Source organism: Sciurus carolinensis, chromosome 3 (assembly GCF_902686445.1).
Source record: "Sciurus carolinensis chromosome 3, mSciCar1.2, whole genome shotgun sequence".
Lineage (NCBI taxonomy): Eukaryota > Metazoa > Chordata > Mammalia > Rodentia > Sciuridae > Sciurus > Sciurus carolinensis.
The window spans coordinates 164,591,409-164,610,220 of record NC_062215.1 but is presented as its reverse complement, the minus strand read 5'-3'; the positions used below and the strand labels follow the sequence as shown (position 1 = coordinate 164,610,220).

Here is an 18,812-nt window from a genome sequence, read left to right as displayed (position 1 = left end):
ATCCTCCCACCAGCTCCACTTTTTCTCCCAATCCCAAATCTGCACCACCACTTCCCAAAGCCCTCCCTGACTCAATGGCTTCTCCCTTTGAGTCCTCAGCACACTTCCCTTGGCATGTCCTCAAATGGCCTGTGGTCTTTCCTATAGTCCCTCCATATGGATGGGAATTGGGTCCAGGATTCTTGTGTTTTGTAGCCTGATCAGCTCATAACCCAGTGCTCTCCCCATCTCAGATGCCCAAAAGGAGTTCGGGGGTTGGGGCAGTTGGGGCTGGATCACCACCTCAATCTCCTTCATGAGAATCATTTACCCTTGAACTTCTAGACCAGGATTTCTGAAAGAAGCTTTCCAAAGGGAGATTTGAGGGCACTCTAAACAACTTTTTCTCTAACCTGAAGGACAGACCTTAGAGGCCCAAATTTTTCTAGGACCTGTGATCACCCAACCTCTATTTCTTAAGGTCTCAGGAAGAGGGAAGACAGAGCCTTTTCCTCCCTCAATTCCCTGCTGCCAGGGTGTTAGTTGAACTGTGTGCAGGCATCTTGGATCTTCTTGGTGACAGGCCACCCAAGCCCACGTACATGTCCCTGAGTGTGTGTCTCAAGGGTGGGAATCTAAAAGGGCTCCTGCCTTCCTCCTCTCTCCCACTCCAGCTGTTTCCTGCAGTGTCCTCCGGTGAGCCCTCCTTCCGCAGCCTGCTCCTGGTCAACAAAGGCCCCATGCTGCTGACCTTCAACCTGGCCCCCAAAAGCAGCTCAGACATCACCTTGCGGCCCGCCTCAGGCCTTGTAGCCCCTGGAGCCCACCAGATCTTCCTCATCAGCACCTACCCCAAGGGCACCTCCTGGAAGCAGCACATTTTCTACCTGCAGTTCAATTTTTACCCCCAGTATCTCAAGGTAGGAGACAGAAATAGGGGAGTCCTTAGGAGTATACCCTTATCTGAGACTTCTTTTTTCAAAAACCACTTTCTTGGGGTTGACTTGCGAGGTTCCCATAAACTATCCAGGAAGTAGCATCTCAGGGAGATGGTTCCATCTGCAAGTTGGGCACTCCTCAGGGCCCTGCCCACCCACCTCATAGAATCTAGGACCAAGACAAAGGGTGCAGAGATCCCAGACTCATATCTGTGAGTGGTGGAGGGTGTTTGGGGACAGCCCAGGGATAGGGTCTGGATGGTGGACCCATATCTGACCCTGTGAACTGGCCTGTGCATCTCCTCTAGGTCCCCAGGTTCTTTTTAGTTTACCTTCTATAGAAACTGCCAGACCCAGGCTGGCAGAGGACCTTTGCTGCACCCTCTAAGAGTGGAAAACTGACTATCCATGGCCTCTTGGACATATAGGAAAGCCAGGACCATGAGGTGAGTTCAGGCACCACCCTCTTTCCAGGAGGTGAGCATGCAGAGCCGGGAGGAGCCACTGCAGTTAAAGCTGGACACCTGTAGAAGCATCTTCTTCAAGCCTACCTGGGTTGGCTGCTCCTCCACCAGTTCCTTTACCTTCCGCAACCCCTCTCGTCTGCCCCTGGAGTTTGAATGGAGGGTCTCCCAACAACACCAGAAGACACTGGCCGTCCAGCCTGCCAGGGGCCTCATCCAGCCCAGCGAGAGCCTTGTGAGTGTCCTGTCCATTGCTGAGGGTGGTGGAGGGTACCCATCACCTTTACCTTCATCATTTCTTACCCCTGGCTCTCAAAGGCTATGTGCGTCCACCCATCCAATCCATAGTCCCTTCCCCCAACCTGTGAGAGGGTGTTATGAGTACCACCTTCATCACCCCATCTCACAGAGAGTTGAGACTAAGTAGAAAAGAACCATTTACTGAGATCAAGGTTAGGAAGTGCAGAACTAGAACTAGAACCAGGGCAGGCCATGCTCCATCATCCATGGTCCCAAAGCTATGACATTGCTGGCAGGCTGGTGTGGAGCAGCTGGATTTGGCGCTAAACGGGTGCCTTTCAGTAGGCGTATGATTCCCAGCTATAGTACAAAGTGGGCACAGTCTAGGACCCAAAACAGCAGACTTTGTCCCTAGTCTAGGGCCTTATAGGCTAATTGGGGAGGCTAGACTTGTGGAAAAAATCAACACATGGTATCTGTAAGAGCACAGAGACAAAGCAGGGGGTAGGGAGATCACAGGAACTTTGGAGTGGGCAGGACCATCCCATCTCCCACACTCACCCGCTGTTTCACCCTTGGCCAGCTACCTCATTTTTCTGAGACTCTAGTTTCTCACCCCAAAACGAGTCTTGAAAGTGATACCATTGACCTGCCATGAAAGGTAGGGTGGAGGGGCTTTGGGAGATGACATAATGTACTACATGGAGTAGACACTCAAGAGCATTGCCAAAGCTTGATGCTCAGCAATGGTACCCCTACTGGCCAGGAGCCTGGGAAAAGGGGACTCTGGAGGCCCCATGCAGGGACCTTCTCTGTGATTTCAGATGCTGACCTGGATCTTCAGCCCTTTGGAGGAAACCAAGTATCTGTTCCGAGTGGGGATATGGGTCTGGGAAGCTGGCCTGCCCCCAAACACCAAGCCCCCAGCCATCACACACTACATGATCCGTCTGGTGGGCATGGGCATCACCAGCAGCCTCTCTGTGAGTGGGAGTCCCCAGAAAAGTGGAGGGTTTCAGGGCACAAGTGGGAGAGAAGGCCCCAGGTGTCAGACTCCTAGAGGACAGGGGACAGGATTCCTCTGGCTCCCCAACCCATACCCCTGGACCTGGCCTGCCTTGGGAGATGCTCTGAGGATAGGAGTAGGATTATGCAACTGGGGACTCAAGGAGTCCCCCAGCAGCTGGCTGACTGTGCTTCAGGCAGAGGCGAAGGAGCTGGACTTCGGAAATGTGCTGGTGACTAGCAGGCAGTCCAGGCATCTGGCACTCCTGAATGACGGCAACTGCACTCTCTATTACCGCCTGTACCTGGAGCAGAATAGCCCTGTGGGCGATGACCACGACTCCCCTGGTACTCAGACCTGGGCTGGGGCTGGGATCAGGGGAGGTGTTGTCAGGGAGGGTACTGTTTAAGACAAAGGTTACTGTTTAAGACGGTTAACCGTGTGATGGTTTTGGTCAGGTAGAGGAGAGCTTAAAACCTGGTCCTTCCACTTTATAGCTGTGTAACTTTGTGCAAATGACTATCCTCTCTCAGCCCCAACTTCCTCATCTACAAAATGGGGCTACTGGTGGTACCCACCTCACAGGAATGCTAGGTGAAGAAAAGTACTTAGCAGGTGCCAGTGACACAAAGTGTGGCGCCTCTGACTCATCCTGGGAGGAGGGCCTCTCTGTTTTCTGATTTGGGGCTCCTTTAGCCAGTGCCCTCCTGGACCAAGGTGGGCATCTCAGGAGAAACAGGAGAGGCCAGGCTGCCCCTGCCCACTGACCACCTGCATCATCCCTGAGCAGCTCTGCAGCTAGACCGTTCAGAGGGGAGCATGCCGCCCCACTCCAAAGACACCATCTGCCTGACCGCCTGCCCCCAGCACCGGTCCCAATACTCCTGGACTATCAGCTACTCACTCCTATCCCACAGAGGTACCTGGGTGCCTGGCCTGGGGAGTCAGGGCTGGGAAGGACAGAAGGGAAGGGAGAGCGCTATGTGCAGCAGGGCTGTGGGGGCCTGCTGAGGGTCAAGACAGCAGTGTGGGCCAAGCTACAGCAGGCCTTTAGGTCTCCGTGTGGACGCTGCATCTGACAGTATGTGTTTGCACGTGTGTGCTCCTGAGCTATGGAAGACTCAACACGTAAAGTTAGATGTGCTGATTTCTTATGGGATCTTAAACCAGTGCTCGGCCTCCCTTGGCCTCAGCTTTCTCCTCCATGAAATGGAGCTATTACTAGCCTGGAAGGTGAGCAGGCAACAGCACGTGGACTCAATGAGCTTGGATCCTAGCTCCAACACTTAGTAACTGTGTAGTCTTAGCAAATTGTTGTACCTCTCTGTGCCTCAGTTTCCTTATCAATAAAGTGAGGATGATTGCGGGCCACAAAATGGAATGAAGTAGGGACATATACCACCACATAGACGGACCTGGAAAACATGATGCTTGGAAAAGTCAGTCACAAAAAGGCACATATTGAATGACTCCATTTATATGTAACATCTAGAATAGACAAAAGTATAGACAGAAGGCAGATGGGTGGTTGCTGTGGGAGAAGAGTGATGGGGAGCAAGAGCCAGTTGGTACTGTGCTCTTCCATGAAGCTACCCCCAGCCCAGTGCTGAGTTTCCTTTGCAGGGTAATAGAAGTTTTCTAAGATAGATAGTGGTGATGATTGTACAACTCTGAATATACAAAAATTACCAAATTGTATATAAATTATGTCTCAATAAAACTGTTAGGGAAATTAATTTGAAAACAAATAACAGTGCACATTAAATGCAAGACTCTAGTGTGTAAAGCACAACGATTGGCTGTGTTGTAAATGCCCAGAGCCTGTGGCACAGCCGCTGCTCTCCCCCAGAGTCCTACACCCTTACCTGCACGCCCTGCCCCTCTCTTCCACACCCATGCACCCAGATAACAAGGCTGGCGAGAAGAAAGAGTTGTGTCAAGTCTCTCTGGTGGCTGTGTACCCCTTGCTCTCCATTCTGGACGCCTGCTCCATGGGCAGTGCCGAGGGCATCACCCGGAAGCACCTGTGGCGCCTCTTCTCCCTGGACTTGCTCAACAGTTACTTGACGCGAGACCCCACACCCTGGGAGCTCACCTACAAAGTACCTACCCGGCATAGGTAAGCTGAGCCAAGGAAAGGGGGACAGGGACTACTGGGAATATTCACAGAGCTTGGTCCCTACCTCAGCACCAGGTTCTATCTGAAAAGCTGTTTTCCATCTTTTGGGGGAAGGGACCTCCAAATTCTTACTCCTCCCTGGAAGGGCCCGGAGAGGCAAGGATTGTCTTGAGGTCTGAAGAGCTAGCCCACCCTGAGTTCCACATTCTCCATCTCCCACCTGTGGGGAGATGGGTAATGCTCAAGCCAGCCACCCCTGGGAGAGCCCTCCCCTGTCCCCATCCCTAGTTCTTAGCTTATTTCTCTGCTTCCCACAGCACAAACCAGATTCCTCCTGTCTTCACCCCTTTGAAACTTGACTTCAATTTTGGGGCAGCACCTCTTAAGGGCCCACCCTCTGTGGTACTCTTGGACCTGAAGAACACTGGACTGGTGCCCTTGGACTGGTATGGCTGACCTGGAGGAGGTGGCTTGTCGGGGAGTACTGGGGATGGCCAGAGGGGTGTGGAAGAGCCACCTTCTCTTGCCAGTGGGAAACCTGGCTGCCTGGTCTCTGAGCTAGCCACAGAGCAGGCTGCACCTCAGAAGTCCCAGGAGTAGGCCTGGAGACCTGAGTCCAGCAAGCTCAACCTTTCCTGTGCTCCACTTTCCTCCCATTTGGGCCCAGAACTCGTGCCCAGTAAACATCGTGTATCCATGCCAGGGCTTGTCCTTTCCTGCCTCGGTCACGCGCACCTCAGTTTCCTAGTAAGTGTCCTTTTGATGACTTCCAACTTTACTTGGCTAACAAGAGGTGAAAAAGAAGGGTCCCAATCTGGGGGTCAGACTTGGGAGAGAGAGCCAGTCCCCCACCCCAAGGCATGGCAGGAGGAGTACGGGACAGTAAAACTATGCAGAGAAGGAATTCCTGATGCAAAACCTGTGACCTGAGCAGGAGTCTTGGAGTCAGGGGTGCAGGTGTGGTGGGGCCTGTCTCGCCGGGTTTGTAGTAACTGTCCCTTGCATTGACTGTCCCCTTCCCGCCTTCCATGGTGGAGTGAGATGGGGAAGCTGGTTCATGAAGTGGCTTCTGCCAGGGAAGGATGGGACTTTTAGTAGCCCAGGGTTTCTGGCCCTGAATAATTGGGGAATGTTGACCCAGCTGCTGGCTGGAGTGGGGAAGGCCAGGGCCTGCCTTGAACTCCAGATCTGCCATTCACTGGGCTCCAGTGGGCCAGGAGCCAGGCTCTACCCGGCTCAGGGTGTTGGCCCGTGTCCTGGGGTGGAGCAGGGTATTTGGTGGACCGCAGACACTGTGTGTTTGTATAGGAGCAGCTTAGCTCACTCTCTCAGTGGAGAGGGTCCAGGTGCTAGAAACTGGGGCAGGAGGAAGTCCAGGCAGAGTGCCTGCTGACCTGGGCCCCTCACTGGTGGGAGAGCATTTGAGGTATAGGAAGGAGTCTGTGTTTCTTGCAGGGTTACAAGGGGCCTGACTCTTCTGTGCTTTTTGTGTTGTGTTTCCTTTCAATTTCTTAGAAGAAGGCACTTTAAAAAAAAAAAAAAAAAAATTCTAGCCTGTCTCTGCTGAGCTCATAAAGAACAGACAGAGGGTTTATTCCTGCCAGAACCAGACAGAGGGAGTGTGGGCTTGGACTGCAGGTGGCAGCAGACAGGATGGGGAGAACCCCAAATGGGAGGGAATCCATATAGCTGGTCCTCCCTCCAAGCCTTCCCCTGACACCTCTGCTCTGCTTGGCCCCAGGATACATAGGGACTACAATTAAAGGGCAATCCCACCGGCACAATGGAGCATACCTGTAATCCCAGTGGCTCCAAGAGGCTGAGACAGGAGGATTGCCTCAGCAATTTAGTGAGGTCCTAGCATCTAAGAAAGAACTTGTCTCAAATTTTAAAAAGGGGGTGCCGGGGATGGGTTAGCAGCTTTCAGGATAGGTGGGAGCCATTACAATCCCCCAGACTTGGGGAGAGGGCACCCACTGGAGGACCAATAGGGGAATTGGGTTGGAATTACCTAGGAGGGAGACTGGATGAGGGTAGTGTGTGCAGAGAAGATGCTGAACACAGATGGAGAACCCCAACATGAGACTTCTAAGTCAAGGAGCATACACATTTTTTCTTCTAAAAGATGCTGCCAAAATTCCTTTGAAAGGGTTGTAGCAGTTTCCTTTTTCCCTACCTATGTTCAAGGGTGTCTCTTTGTTGTAAACTTACCAGTATTGAACATAACTATTGTTCACATTTCTAATGTAAAAAAAGAAATAGGAACTGATTCCTTGTGAGAGTTTTAGGCATTTCCTTGTTGAGGCTTTTTGGGTGTGTCCTAGCTGTTTTCTTTGTTTCACCCGCCCCTGCAATGCTAAGGAATCTCTTTTTCTTTTCTGGATGTTTCCTGTTCATATTGTTGTCCTTGTTTGCTGCTGGAGCCAGCTCTGTGCCATCTCTGAAAGTGTAAAGCTTCTCCTGTCTGATTATGACTTCAGGACCCCTCTGTTACTGGTGCTGTCAGCTAGAGTGCGGAGTGTTTTTCTTCAGTGCAAAGCACTTCACAGGCATTATCTGCATGCACAACCTGCTGCTGGGCACCTGTTTTCCATGCTGGGTCTAAGCTGGCCTTCACACTTTCCCTGTCAGGGACCCTTGGGTAGTGCTGCCAGCATTCTTGGGAGCCTCAAACGGCCCCTTCCCAAGAGTTTTATCAAAGAAGGGTTAGTGGCTTACTCCAAGTGACCCCTCTATATACATGACCCACTCAACTCTTGGTACCCACAATGGGAGCCCCAATCTTCACTTCCCCTTTACTCACTGTGGCCCAGCTTCTCTTCCCAGCTTTGGGGGCTACTACAGAATAAGAATGCACAACAGCCACATCAACTCAGTCACACGTGCCAAGTGGGGGGAAGAAGTGCAAAAGGTGAAGCGGAGGCTCAGAACTCCTCCTCCTCTTTTCTGACTGACCCTCATTGCGCAGCTTCACTACCTTTTGCTGCAAATCCCTCTTCCAGGGCCTTCCTCTTTCCAAGTGACCAGCAGATTGACTTGGAGCTGTGGGCAGAGCAAGTAGAGTTTGACAGCACTGAGCTTCACCAGATGCGTGCAGAGGACAACTGCATCTTCTCCATCAGTCCCAAGACTGGGAGCCTGAGTCCTGGGGAGGAGCAGATGGTGGAGTTCAAGTACAGGTGCTCCTCCATTCCCCATACTGCACTTCTTGTCCTGGAGACCCTGTCCTTGGCCTTTCACTGTGGGACTCCAGGGATTCTGAATGGTCGTTGGCTGTTAGGATCACCTTCCCACCTACAGGGGAGACCTAATGTCCTTCTTGCCCTGTCCCAATTCAGACATGAGTTGCCCCAGGAGCTAGCTGGCTCAAAGCCACTGGTACGCCATGTCCATTTGTTCTTCCACGTGTAGGAGGGCTCAAAGACCTCTCTCCCAGACTTATCTCCTCTTTTCCAGCCACCTGTTTGTTGGCACTGATCGTCTCCCAGTGCTCTTCAAGGTGTCACATGGGCGAGAGATCTTGGTAAGGCCCCAACACCCTGGCCCTGCCCTGGGTCTCAGGCTGAAGGAGGAGCTCTCTAGACAACCAAGAGAGGAACCAAGAGCAGTGTCCACTGGGAGCCAGGGTCCAAATCTCTCTCCTTGGTACACCAGTTCCTCCTAGAAGGATGTTACCCATGGGCTTTTATATTTCCAGATAAATTTCATAGGCGTGACAGTGAAACTGGAGCAGAAGTATGTACTCTTCACCTCCACTAGCCACCAGTTCATCCCTGTCCCCATTGGAGACACATTGCCCCCACGGCAGGTCAGTGGTCTGTGTCATCTTGATCACCAAGAAGTCTAAGCATTGATTTCTGCATATCTGTGACAACCCTTGATAGGGTGACAAAGATGCTGCCCTCCACTTAAGAGGTGGAGTTGGGCAACTGGGGAGATGCAAGGCAAGAAGCTTGTCTTCTGGGGCCTGGTATCCCTTTTATCAGACTCAGTTCTCATACAAAAGTGGGTGTTTTTTCCCTGTAGCATAAGATTCTTCAAACTTCTTTGCCCATGAACTACACTAATGTTTTATATTATATATGCTTATACCCCAGGATTTACACGTACATACAACCAAAGCAGAAGTATCATAAAGATATTAGGCTACCACATGCAAAGAACACTGATATTTTCTCTATTTATTCTTTTGTTTATTTTTGAAATTTTTTTTTTTATTTATTTATACTGGGGATTGGATCCAAGAGTGCTTTGTCACTGAGCTACATCCCCAGCCACCCTCCCTTTTTTTTTAAATTTTGAGACACGGTCTTGCCAAGTTCATGAGGATCTTACTAAGTTGCAAACGCTGGCCTGAATTTATGATCTTCCCGCCTCAGCCTCCTGAGTTGCTGAGATTACAGGAATGCACCACCATGCCTGACCATGTTCCATTTTCAAAATGCTGGACAAGACCCACTATAGAACTGCTCACTAATAGGTCTCAGCCAGAGTTTGGAAATCCCTGCACCAAGGAAGTGTGAAGGGCAGGAATGCCAATCCTTGAGAAATCGTAAACTTTTCTTTGTTAGTTGGAGGGAATCAGGTACCTTTGCTCTGAAAGTGTATGTCGGAAGTGCCCAAGAGGTGAACATAATATTTTCTGAAATCGTTCACATCTGTGAAATCTCTAACCATTTTAGAAGCCCCTGTGTTTCTGGGCAGGGGTTGCCAGACAGTCATCCTAGAGGCTGAAGAATGGGCTTCCTGGGCCTGAAGGGGAGTCCCAGTAGCCAACACTATTCACTTTCCTACTCTACCTTCTGTCCCCTGACTTCCCAATAGTCTTATTCAGGACTGTGACAGAGAAGCTGACTTAAACTACAGGGGACACGTAGTGCCCTTTGCAGGAAGGAAACAAACTGGGGAAAGGAATCAATTTTAGAGTGAAGAGTTCAGTTTGGGCCAAGTGTGAAGTGCATGTGAGGTCACCAAAAGGGCTTGTCAGTAGAAGTCAATTACCAGTTGTCTTAGTCCATCCTGGTTGCTATAACAAGCTACCAGAGACTGAGTGACTTATAAAGACAGACATTTATTTCTTACAGTTCTAAAGGCTTAGAAAGTTCAAGATGAAGGCCTGGGAAGATTCCATGTCTAGTGAGGGCTTGTTCTCGTGGTTCATAGATAGCATCTTTTCACTGTGTCCTCTGTGGTGGAAGAATGAAACATACTCCCTTGGGCTTCCTTTACAAGGGTGCAAATTCCATTCATGAGGGCTCCACCCTTATGACCTAATCACCTCTTAAGATTTCAACATATGAATTGGGAGAGTTCTGACACAAATATTTACTCCTTAGCACCAGGTCTAGAGATCAGTGCTAAAGTGAGCATAAGCAGGAGAAAATGCTAAGAAAGAGAAGGTCCCAGGACCAAATGCAAGCCAACTCTTCATTCTCCTGGGCTTCAGTTTTCTCATCTCAAAAATAGAATTGGACAAAAGGTTTCTTCAGGATACTCTTTGTAGTAGAACTTCTTGCTTTAAGCAGTACTTCCTCTAATGGTAGATGTAGAAAGTGACAGTCTCATGGGGGACTAGAATGAGAGCTGAAACAAAGCAGGGTCTGGATGGTGCGTGCATGGTCATTTCCCCACGTCCCAACACTGGGCACTCCCTAGAGTCCCCTTATAACTTGGCAAGATAAATTGAGAACAAATAATATAAGCTGCACCTTTACAATGGGATTACAGATTTTCCTCAAAGGTCACAGGCTGACTATACAGTTACATACTTCCTAGAAGCTCGAGCCATAAGGGAAATTAAAGGCCCTTAGGGGAGTTCAGGAACTCTTCAGGTGTCATGGTGGAGATCAACTTACCCTCCCACAGTATACTCAAGAGTCCTAGGATCTCTGGTCTGCAGTCCTGAGCTGGTGTCGAGGACTCTATTCCTGTCCCCTACAGATTTATGAGCTGTACAATGGTGGCTCAGTGCCTGTGACGTATGAGGTCCAGACCAGCATCCTGTCACAGGTTCAGGAAAAAAGTTTTGATCACCCGATTTTCTGCTGCCTCAACCCCAAAGGTGAGATCCAGCCAGGTACCACTGCTAGGATCTTATGGATCTTCTCACCCATTGAGGCCAAGACTTACACGGTAAGCAGCAACCTAGATGATATAGGGTGGGGGTTGGAGCTATGACTTTCTTATCAGGCCATTCTATGACCAGTCCCCTATCCCGCCTTCCTGTCTTCTCAGGTGGATGTGCCCATACAAATCCTGGGATGGAATTCAGCCGTCATCCGCTTCCAGGGAGTGGGCTATGACCCCCATGTCATGGGTGACACAGCCCCATTCCACAACATCTCGTCGTGGGACAACAGCTCCATACACTCTAGGCTGATGGTTCCTGGACAGGTTGGGGGAAAGGCATCTGGGAAAGCCTTGAGGACTTAGAGAGACTTGAAGCTCAGGGTGACCAGTAGAGAAGGATGGGGAGGCTGGGAAGGAAATGAGATGGAGTTAAGGAGGGACTGATATATATATATAGAGAGAGAGATGAGGCCTGTAACCAGCCTTCTTCCTGGTCTAGAGGCAGCACCAGCTCCATAAGAGGCTTACCCTGCCACCTAGTGCCCACAGGTGTTCCTACTCAAGCTACTCCACCTTCTGCAGGGCCCTGTGTGCCACCTTTCCTCTGGGCATGGGGATGTGGTGTTGGAAAGTTTAGAAAGAAACCCTCCTATTCTAGTTATTGTCTTTACACAGAATAGTCCCTCCCCTGGACCTAGACAGATTTTGCTGAAAGGAATCACGGGTCACTCTCACTACCTTTAGTTCACATGCTTCCCATTTTGGGGAAGTGTGACCTGTTCATCCATCCACTCAAACATCCATCTACCCATACATTGCATTCATCCATCTACCCAACAACCCATATACTACTTGCTAGTCTATGTATCCAGCCATCCATCTACCCATTCATCCATGGACCCATCCATTCAATCACTATCTACCTATCCACCATTCTATTCAGACCCTCATTGGATTTCTGCTCCAGGATGTGAACTGTGGAAGCACTGAGAACACAGAAAGAATCAGACAAAATGCCTGTTCTGAGCACTCAGGGTCTGGACAGGAAGAAATTACCCTTCCTGTGTGATTCCAGTCTTCGTAGACACCCCTATAACACACTTCCTATTCTGTACCCAGGGAATATTCTAGTATCTGGGCACCTTTTCATTTATAACTACCCATCAGGGTCTCAAGTTGTGTAGCATTAATTCTGTCTTCTCTAAGCTAATTCTGATTCAGCTCTCCAAGCTTATTTTAAAGGTTGAAATCATGAGCTTTAGAATGAGTCTATATGGGTTTATTCTAGGCCTGCATGTGAGAGGCATTTGGAAAAGTTATTTATGCTCTTTAACCTTAGAAGTACATCTGTCAAATGAGAACCATAGTAGCACCTATGTCAAAGGCCATTATGAAGGACAGATGCATGGGAATACCTGGCCTAATGCAATACCTGGCCTGTTGAACATGTCAGTAACTGATAGTGATTGTGTGGTTATTATCTCTTCATCTCACTAAGTTACGGTTATGCTATCTCCACCCACAGGCTGTCTTCCTGTCCCAGTCTCATATATCCCTGGGAAACATCCCTGTGCAGAGCAAGTGTAGCCGCCTACTCTTCCTTAACAACATCTCCAAGAATGAGATAATTGTCTTTTCCTGGGAGCCAAGGCCTCTAGATTTTGGAGAGGTAAGAATTTCTTGTGCCCATAGACCCAGAACCTCTAGCAGGGCTTCAGACTCCTCCTGACCCACCCCATCTCACTCCATCCCATTCCAACCCATCCTGTCCCATCCCATCCTATTACATCCCACCTTGACCCATCCTGTCTCATCCTATCCAGTCTTGTTCCAACCTGTCTCATCTCAACCTATCTCTTCCCATCTTATCCCTTCCTGACCCATGTCATTCCATCCAATTGCATCCTTGTGAAACTCCAAAGACTCCTTCCCCCAATCTACAGATATCTGTGAAACCCATGGTAGGGGAATTGGCTCCTGAAGAGACAGCTCCATTTGTGGTGACCTTGAAGACCTCAGTGCATGCCAGCTTTTACAGTGTGGACCTGATATGCAAGGTGGGAACAAACCCCAGAGAGATGGAGGTGAGGGTAGAAGGAGGCTCTGAGATCCCCAGACCTCCAAAGAGAGGCAAGAGCCAACCCATGGAAGGGCGGGGGGCCTCAGCACAGGCCCAGGGTGAGCCCTAGCTGAGACCTTCCAGAGCTGGGCCTTCTCTCACCTTGTGCTGGGTCCAGGTGTACCAGCAGAAACTCATGAAGCAGTACCACAAGGAGCTACAGGAGTGGACAGATGAGAAGGTGCGGCAGGAGGCAGAGTTTATCATCACAGACAGGAAAGTGAAGGTGAGGATTGCTGAGTGGCCTCCCATACCCACATTTTTCTGACTGGCCTTACCAGAGGGGACAGAGGTGGTGGACTGAGGAGGTCTTCTGTGCAAAACTGGCCAGCCTTCCCTAAGAGATTAGATTTTATTCACTGGACTCATCTCTATAGCAACTTGGGGGACAAAGGCTGACAGACCATTTCCTGCTTCATGAAGCCAGGATTTCAAGAATGCCAGCTATGTGCTGGGCACTGGGGACACAGGGGAAGCAACACAGAGCTCACCTTCTGTGAGCCATGGTTCTGGTCCACATGTGACATAGTGGCTTCAGGTGCAAGCTCTGAAAACATACAGTGCAGGTTTGATTCCTGGCTTTCACCAATTCTGGTTCTGTGACCTCGAACCAGTTACTTACCCTCTCAGTTCCTTCTACGGTAAAACGAGGATAATATGAACCTGGGATTTGCTTCAAGATAATCCAGAAGTAGGAACAGGTGAGACAATACTGGCCCTGGGTTGCTCATTTTTAAAGCTGAGTGACTGGGCCATGGAGGACTGTCACATTTTCTTCCCTGACATATACAAAATAAAAGTTTAAACATATTTTTAATGTGAGTGAAATATCTGCTTTGTAGCCTTCTCATGAGGATTCAATGAGTTAATATGTGTAGAGTGCTACAAAAAAACCTGGCACCCAGTGAGCATTACCTAAACATGGGTTATTAGAATTTCTGGGGGAAAACTGATAGTAAATATAAGACAGTGCCTCCCCAACATCACAGTCTGCCCATGCTGGTGTTCTTGCCCCTCTCTGTCCACCACACTGAGCCTCTAGAAAAATTCTGCTCCCTCTGAAGCTCTGACCAACCTGTAAATTCAGATCCCTTCCAGGGACATTGAAAAAAGAATTTTCTGACCAAGTCTTCATAAGGGACATTACTTTCCTGTCTCACAGGACCCAGAGCTCCAGGGCACAAGGACAAGCCCCTTTGGAGTAGCCTGCCCACATTTGGTGGCATTTCCTTCTCTTTCCTTCTTCCCTTGGGTATTGATATTTTCCATGTCTACAGGCAGTACTTTCCTAGGGAAGGTTCTGGAAGAGGGTGTGACTGGGAGGTGGGCAGAACCAAGAAGGCAGCAGGACCTGGAATTGGTTTCAGGTCTTCCATGGGCCAGAGAGAGGGGGCATGGGGAACATGGGCTAAGCCTCTTGCATCTTAAGCAAGGGTCTCTCCTTCCACAGAGAGCAGCACATTGTACTGCCTGTGAACCCATGAGGAGGTACAAGGTGAGGCATGAGTCCCACGCCCATCTTCTTGTGATAACTTAGGAGGGTCCTTGTTTGTTCTCAGAGATACTTCAATCCCCTGGTCCAGCCTTCCAGAAGGGAAGGGTGAAAGGGCCATACTCCCATGGTCTGGTTGAGGGGCTAGGACAATGGACCCATTGGTGATGGGAGTGTGGTCCCCAAACCCCTGTCACTCATGCCTCCCCCTCCCCAAAGACACTGCCCCCCATCAAGAACAAGCAGTCTCTCAGCCGGCCTGCCAGTTGGAACCTAAAGATCACAAAGGAAGAGACATCCTGGTCGTGCCCCCAGCCTCCCAAGACAGGCATGCTCTGCCTGAGCCTCACTGCCCGAGCCCATCCCACTGACTACTTCCAGGACAACTTCTTCTCAGAGTTTTCCTGCCACTTCTTACACTGGTGAAGCCTTGGGGAGGCAGGGTCTCCTTCCTTTAGTCTTGGTCCCCTCTCCCACTCCTGAGCAGGGGCTGCCCAGACCCAAGCTTTGGCAGTAGCTGGAGCAAGTATAGGGGCAGCAGGACTCAATGGGCACCAAAGGGCCCAGATGCACCCCTCGTGCTTGGGCCCTTATAATGAGGGGAACAAAGCAATCAGAGCCCTGGGGAACCCACCTAGGCCTCCCACCCCTCCTTGTTTGTTCCCTTCTTTGTCAATTCAGAGCTCTAGGACCCGCACTGCCCTGAAGGTTGGGCTTGGCAGTAGCACTCCATTTGTGTCACGGCTGAGGGTGTTCTCATGACTGGGCAGCTACCACCATGGCTTATACACCCCACCCCAGCATGGTGGTTTGCCCAGGCCACTCAGTGTCATGGCCTGCCCCAGGGAGCTGCCAAAGAGGAAGGCTCCCAGGGAAGAGTCAGAGGCTTCTGAAGAAGAATCCCCTAACAAGGGGACCCTTGCCTACAAGCAGAAGAAGCAGCTTCTGGTTGACTGCCTTACCAACATCATCAGGTACTGGCCCATCGTGTTTATGCCCCCCATTTCTCCAGTTTAGTTGGCCCTTAAGTTCCAGCACTTCCTTTCTTGAGGAACTTTCATGCAAGATCCTTCTGCTGGACCACCAAGATAAGACAATGCTAATGGAACTGGCTGGAAGGATCCTTGGGGCTGGGTCTACTTCTGCACCATTCCATGGCTAGTGGATGCAGTCTGGAGCCAGTTCATTGTCTCCCCAGGGCTCCTTACTCCTTATCTGTGTCATTCTGATCTGTTGGCTCTCCCCCCACCCAATTCTGTTCCCCTTTCAGAATCTGTGGGGCCCAAAAATGCTTTCTTACTAGGAAGGAAGAAAGAGGCAACTGACCAAGGGCTCTCTTCCACTGCCTAGCATCTGCTTGTGAAAACAGAAGGCAAGAGCTGCCTCTTGGGGATCCCTAAACTCAGGGACCCCCAGGGGCTGCAAGGCCCCTCATTGAAGCCTATCTCCTCCTCCCTGCCTCCCAGGGGCATGCTGGAAGACAAGAACTTCCACAAAGCTGTGGACCAAATCCTGGTGGAGCAGGTGCCTTACTTCTGCCAGTTCTGGAATGAGCAGTCAGCCAGGTGCACGGTCCAGAAGAGCAACCTGCACTTACGGCCAGTCCTGTCTCCACCCTCCAGCAGCTGGGAGGAGAAAAGCAAGGAGCAGAAGGAAGAAAATCAGGGGTTGGGGAAGAAGGAAGGGGAAGAGGAGGAGAAGAGCAAAGAGGAAGAGGAGGAGTTGGAGGAGGAAGAGGAAGAAGAGGAGATAGAAGAGGAGTTGGGCAAGGAGGAGATAGAGGAGGAGGAGATAGTGGGAAAGGAAACATCTGGGACCTGGAAGGGGACTGAGCCAGAGTCCCAGATTTCCCTGCGGTGGCAATGGAGGCAGGACCTGAAAGCCCTGGTGAAGGAGGAGCAAGAACATGACAATAAAGAGGCCATTGGAAGGTGAGCAGCCAGGCCCAGGTGAGGGTTGGGAGGGAGGCTGCCTGCAGAAGGTTCCTAAGATGCAATGGTGTACTGAGGCTGGCCCCTACTTGTGTGCACATCTCTTCCTAATTCAGGGTTCAGTGACATCACGTTGGTAGCTTAAGGCCTGGGTTAGGAATATTTGTATAACAGCAAAACTGAGCTTTATTTTTTACCATGCAGATGGTTAGCATTTAGCCAGCACATCACTACAGGAAGGTGACGACAGTCTTTAAAATCTCCTCAATGAATATCTATAGCCAGAAAACAAAACAAAACAAAACAAAACAAAACAAAACAAAACAAAACAAAAAAAAAAAAACACTTTCTTCTGGCACCAGCTTGCCCTGGGTCTGCTCTGGGGATGCATTGTCTTTTGGGGATTACCATAGGCCCTACTCACTCCCTTCTGCACCCACTCATAACTGCCTTCCTCCAAATCTAGCTCTGGAATGCTGACTCTATTACCTAGATTTGAATCCTACACTTCTATAAATAGCACGCCCCCCACACACACACCCATTCCTGGTACTGGGGATTGAACCCATGCTAGGCAAGTGCTCTACCATTGAGTTACACCCCCAGAACAATCCTCCTACCTCAGCATCCTGAGTATGGGACTATAGGCCTATGCCACCGCCTGAGCCTGGCTGGTAGCCTATCTTTTGCAATTTGGTCTCATTTAGTCATACATTGAGCATCTGCGAAACTGGATCATGATGTCCCAAAGTGTTGTGGGGGTGAGCGACAGGGAAACTGCCTAGAGCCCGTTTCACACTGTACGGCACAGAGGAGGTGAGTGGAGAACCAGCACGCAGGTGCCTGGCCTCTCTAAAACTATCACCCCCTCCCCCTCACAGGCTCCCTGCCTTTGCCAACCTGCAGGAGGCGCTGCTAGAGAACATGATCCAGAACATCCTGGTGGAGGCGAGCCGCGGGGAGGTGGTGCTCACCTCGCGGCCGCGCATCATCGCTCTGCCGCCGCTCAGCGTGCCCAGGTGGGGGCCAGCGACCGCACAGACCTGGCGGGAGAGGCGTGAGCAACTGCAGGGACCGGCAGGCACGGCCGGAAACCCCGCCTTTACCCCTATCTGGGACTTTCTGTCTTCCAGGATGCCGACCCCAGACCCTCTGCTGCCCACGCAGCAAAGGGAAGTAACCTGCCCAGTGGCGCCACCTCCTCCCGACTCTTTGCTGGTGCCCGCGCCCAGCCTCTCTGACCTGCCGCCCTAGGTTCCGCCAAGCCCCCTCTCCACCGCCCCGCCAGTAAAGCATCCCGCCTTTTTTTCTCTATCTACTTGGACTTTTTTTTCCCGACAAGGGGGAAACGCGCGTGCACTCTGAGAGGGGTGGAAGGTGAGAGCGGCCAGCGTGAAACTGCAGCGACCCCTGGGCGCTTAGTGGGCTGGAAGATGTCCTTCCCTGCTCCACACCCCAGTTGGACCAGAGTTCTCCCTCTCGCTACCGAGCGCTGGGCCCAGTCTGGCCAGTGGAGGGCGCTCCGGGGCAGGGCATAGCTGGCCTTTGCCAGCGCCAGGCCTGGTCAGCTCGCCACTGACCTCTCTCACTGTCCCACTCGTCTGCTCTGAGGCTCAGCACTCCCAGGCCAGCCTTTTAGCATTTGCTGGTGTCCAGGAACTCTGCTAACAAGCTGTGAAGGAAGGGAAACTGAGGCACGCCACATAGGGCAAAGAACTAGGCTCTGAGCACCGATCGAAGTCACCACCAGACAGCGGGCCACAGTCCCTACTAAGCGACTCCCACTATGAATTGATCCCCAAACCAAGAGATGTTCCACCTTCTCTAGGACGTTCACCTCTCTTCCCTCTAACCCCCGCCCAGCAGCCTCTGTCCTCTGCTCCTCGGCTCCTCCCCGCCCAGAGGCAGGTGGGTGGAAAAGTGACATCTGGTGTTGTTCCAGAGGCGCCCAGGTCCCCGGCACCCTCCCCTTCACCCCCGCCGCCAAGGCCTCGGAGGAGCTCCGGTCTCAGAGCCCTAGCCGGACAGAGGAGGGGGGCGCTCCGCCTCCATGAGTCAATATTTGCCTCGAGCAAACGGGCGCCCGGACAGGTGTGAGTGTGTGTGTGTGTGTGTGTGTGTGTGTGTGTGTGTAGGGGCGGGGACTGAACCGGCGGTATAAGAGTGCTCTGAGCCCGGGATCTGGCAAAAGCTTCGGGGCGTGGGCTGGAGACGAAGCCAAGCAGGGCCGCGCGGAGCAGAGGGGCCAGGAAAGCCGGGCGAAGGGTGGCCAAGAAGGGAGGGGCGGGCCAGGTATGCACCTGTGGTGGCTGCGGCGGCCGCCGACGTGTCAGCCTCAGTTGTGCGCAGGTGAGGGCGGTGGCTATCGGAGCGTCGTGCTGCACTGCGCTCGCGGAAGACCAGGACCAGAACACCGAGGGCCACCACCAGGCCCCGGGCCCTCCGCTCCGGCCCC

At 51.5% G+C, this 18,812-nt stretch overlaps 1 protein-coding gene across 9 annotated transcripts in view; it reads left to right on the top strand.

Annotated features, from left to right (window-relative positions):
- Window positions 1-17,654, top strand: part of Cfap65 (cilia and flagella associated protein 65) — a 33,351-nt gene extending 15,697 nt beyond the window's left edge. For 4 of the 9 annotated variants that reach the window (XM_047542851.1, XM_047542852.1, XM_047542853.1 and 1 more), the window contains 21 exons: window positions 654-899; window positions 1,392-1,616; window positions 2,446-2,604; window positions 2,824-2,974; window positions 3,418-3,546; window positions 4,533-4,746; window positions 5,064-5,192; window positions 7,749-7,925; window positions 8,203-8,269; window positions 8,444-8,554; window positions 10,687-10,878; window positions 10,981-11,139; window positions 12,341-12,484; window positions 12,759-12,872; window positions 13,053-13,160; window positions 14,385-14,429; window positions 14,646-14,848; window positions 15,272-15,400; window positions 15,893-16,357; window positions 17,239-17,376; window positions 17,491-17,654. In XM_047542851.1, coding sequence (XP_047398807.1) covers window positions 654-899; window positions 1,392-1,616; window positions 2,446-2,604; window positions 2,824-2,974; window positions 3,418-3,546; window positions 4,533-4,746; window positions 5,064-5,192; window positions 7,749-7,925; window positions 8,203-8,269; window positions 8,444-8,554; window positions 10,687-10,878; window positions 10,981-11,139; window positions 12,341-12,484; window positions 12,759-12,872; window positions 13,053-13,160; window positions 14,385-14,429; window positions 14,646-14,848; window positions 15,272-15,400; window positions 15,893-16,357; window positions 17,239-17,376; window positions 17,491-17,611 — 3,426 coding nt within the window. In that variant the 3' untranslated portion in view covers window positions 17,612-17,654. Of the gene's footprint in view, window positions 1-653; window positions 900-1,391; window positions 1,617-2,445; window positions 2,605-2,823; window positions 2,975-3,417; window positions 3,550-4,532; window positions 4,747-5,063; window positions 5,193-7,748; window positions 7,926-8,202; window positions 8,270-8,443; window positions 8,555-10,686; window positions 10,879-10,980; window positions 11,140-12,340; window positions 12,485-12,758; window positions 12,873-13,052; window positions 13,161-14,384; window positions 14,430-14,645; window positions 14,849-15,107; window positions 15,401-15,892; window positions 16,358-17,238; window positions 17,377-17,490 lie in introns of those variants that run through there. The other 5 variants (XR_007107582.1, XM_047542854.1, XM_047542855.1 and 2 more) reach the window with 5 other exon arrangements.
- Window positions 17,655-18,812: the final 1,158 nt, after the last annotated feature.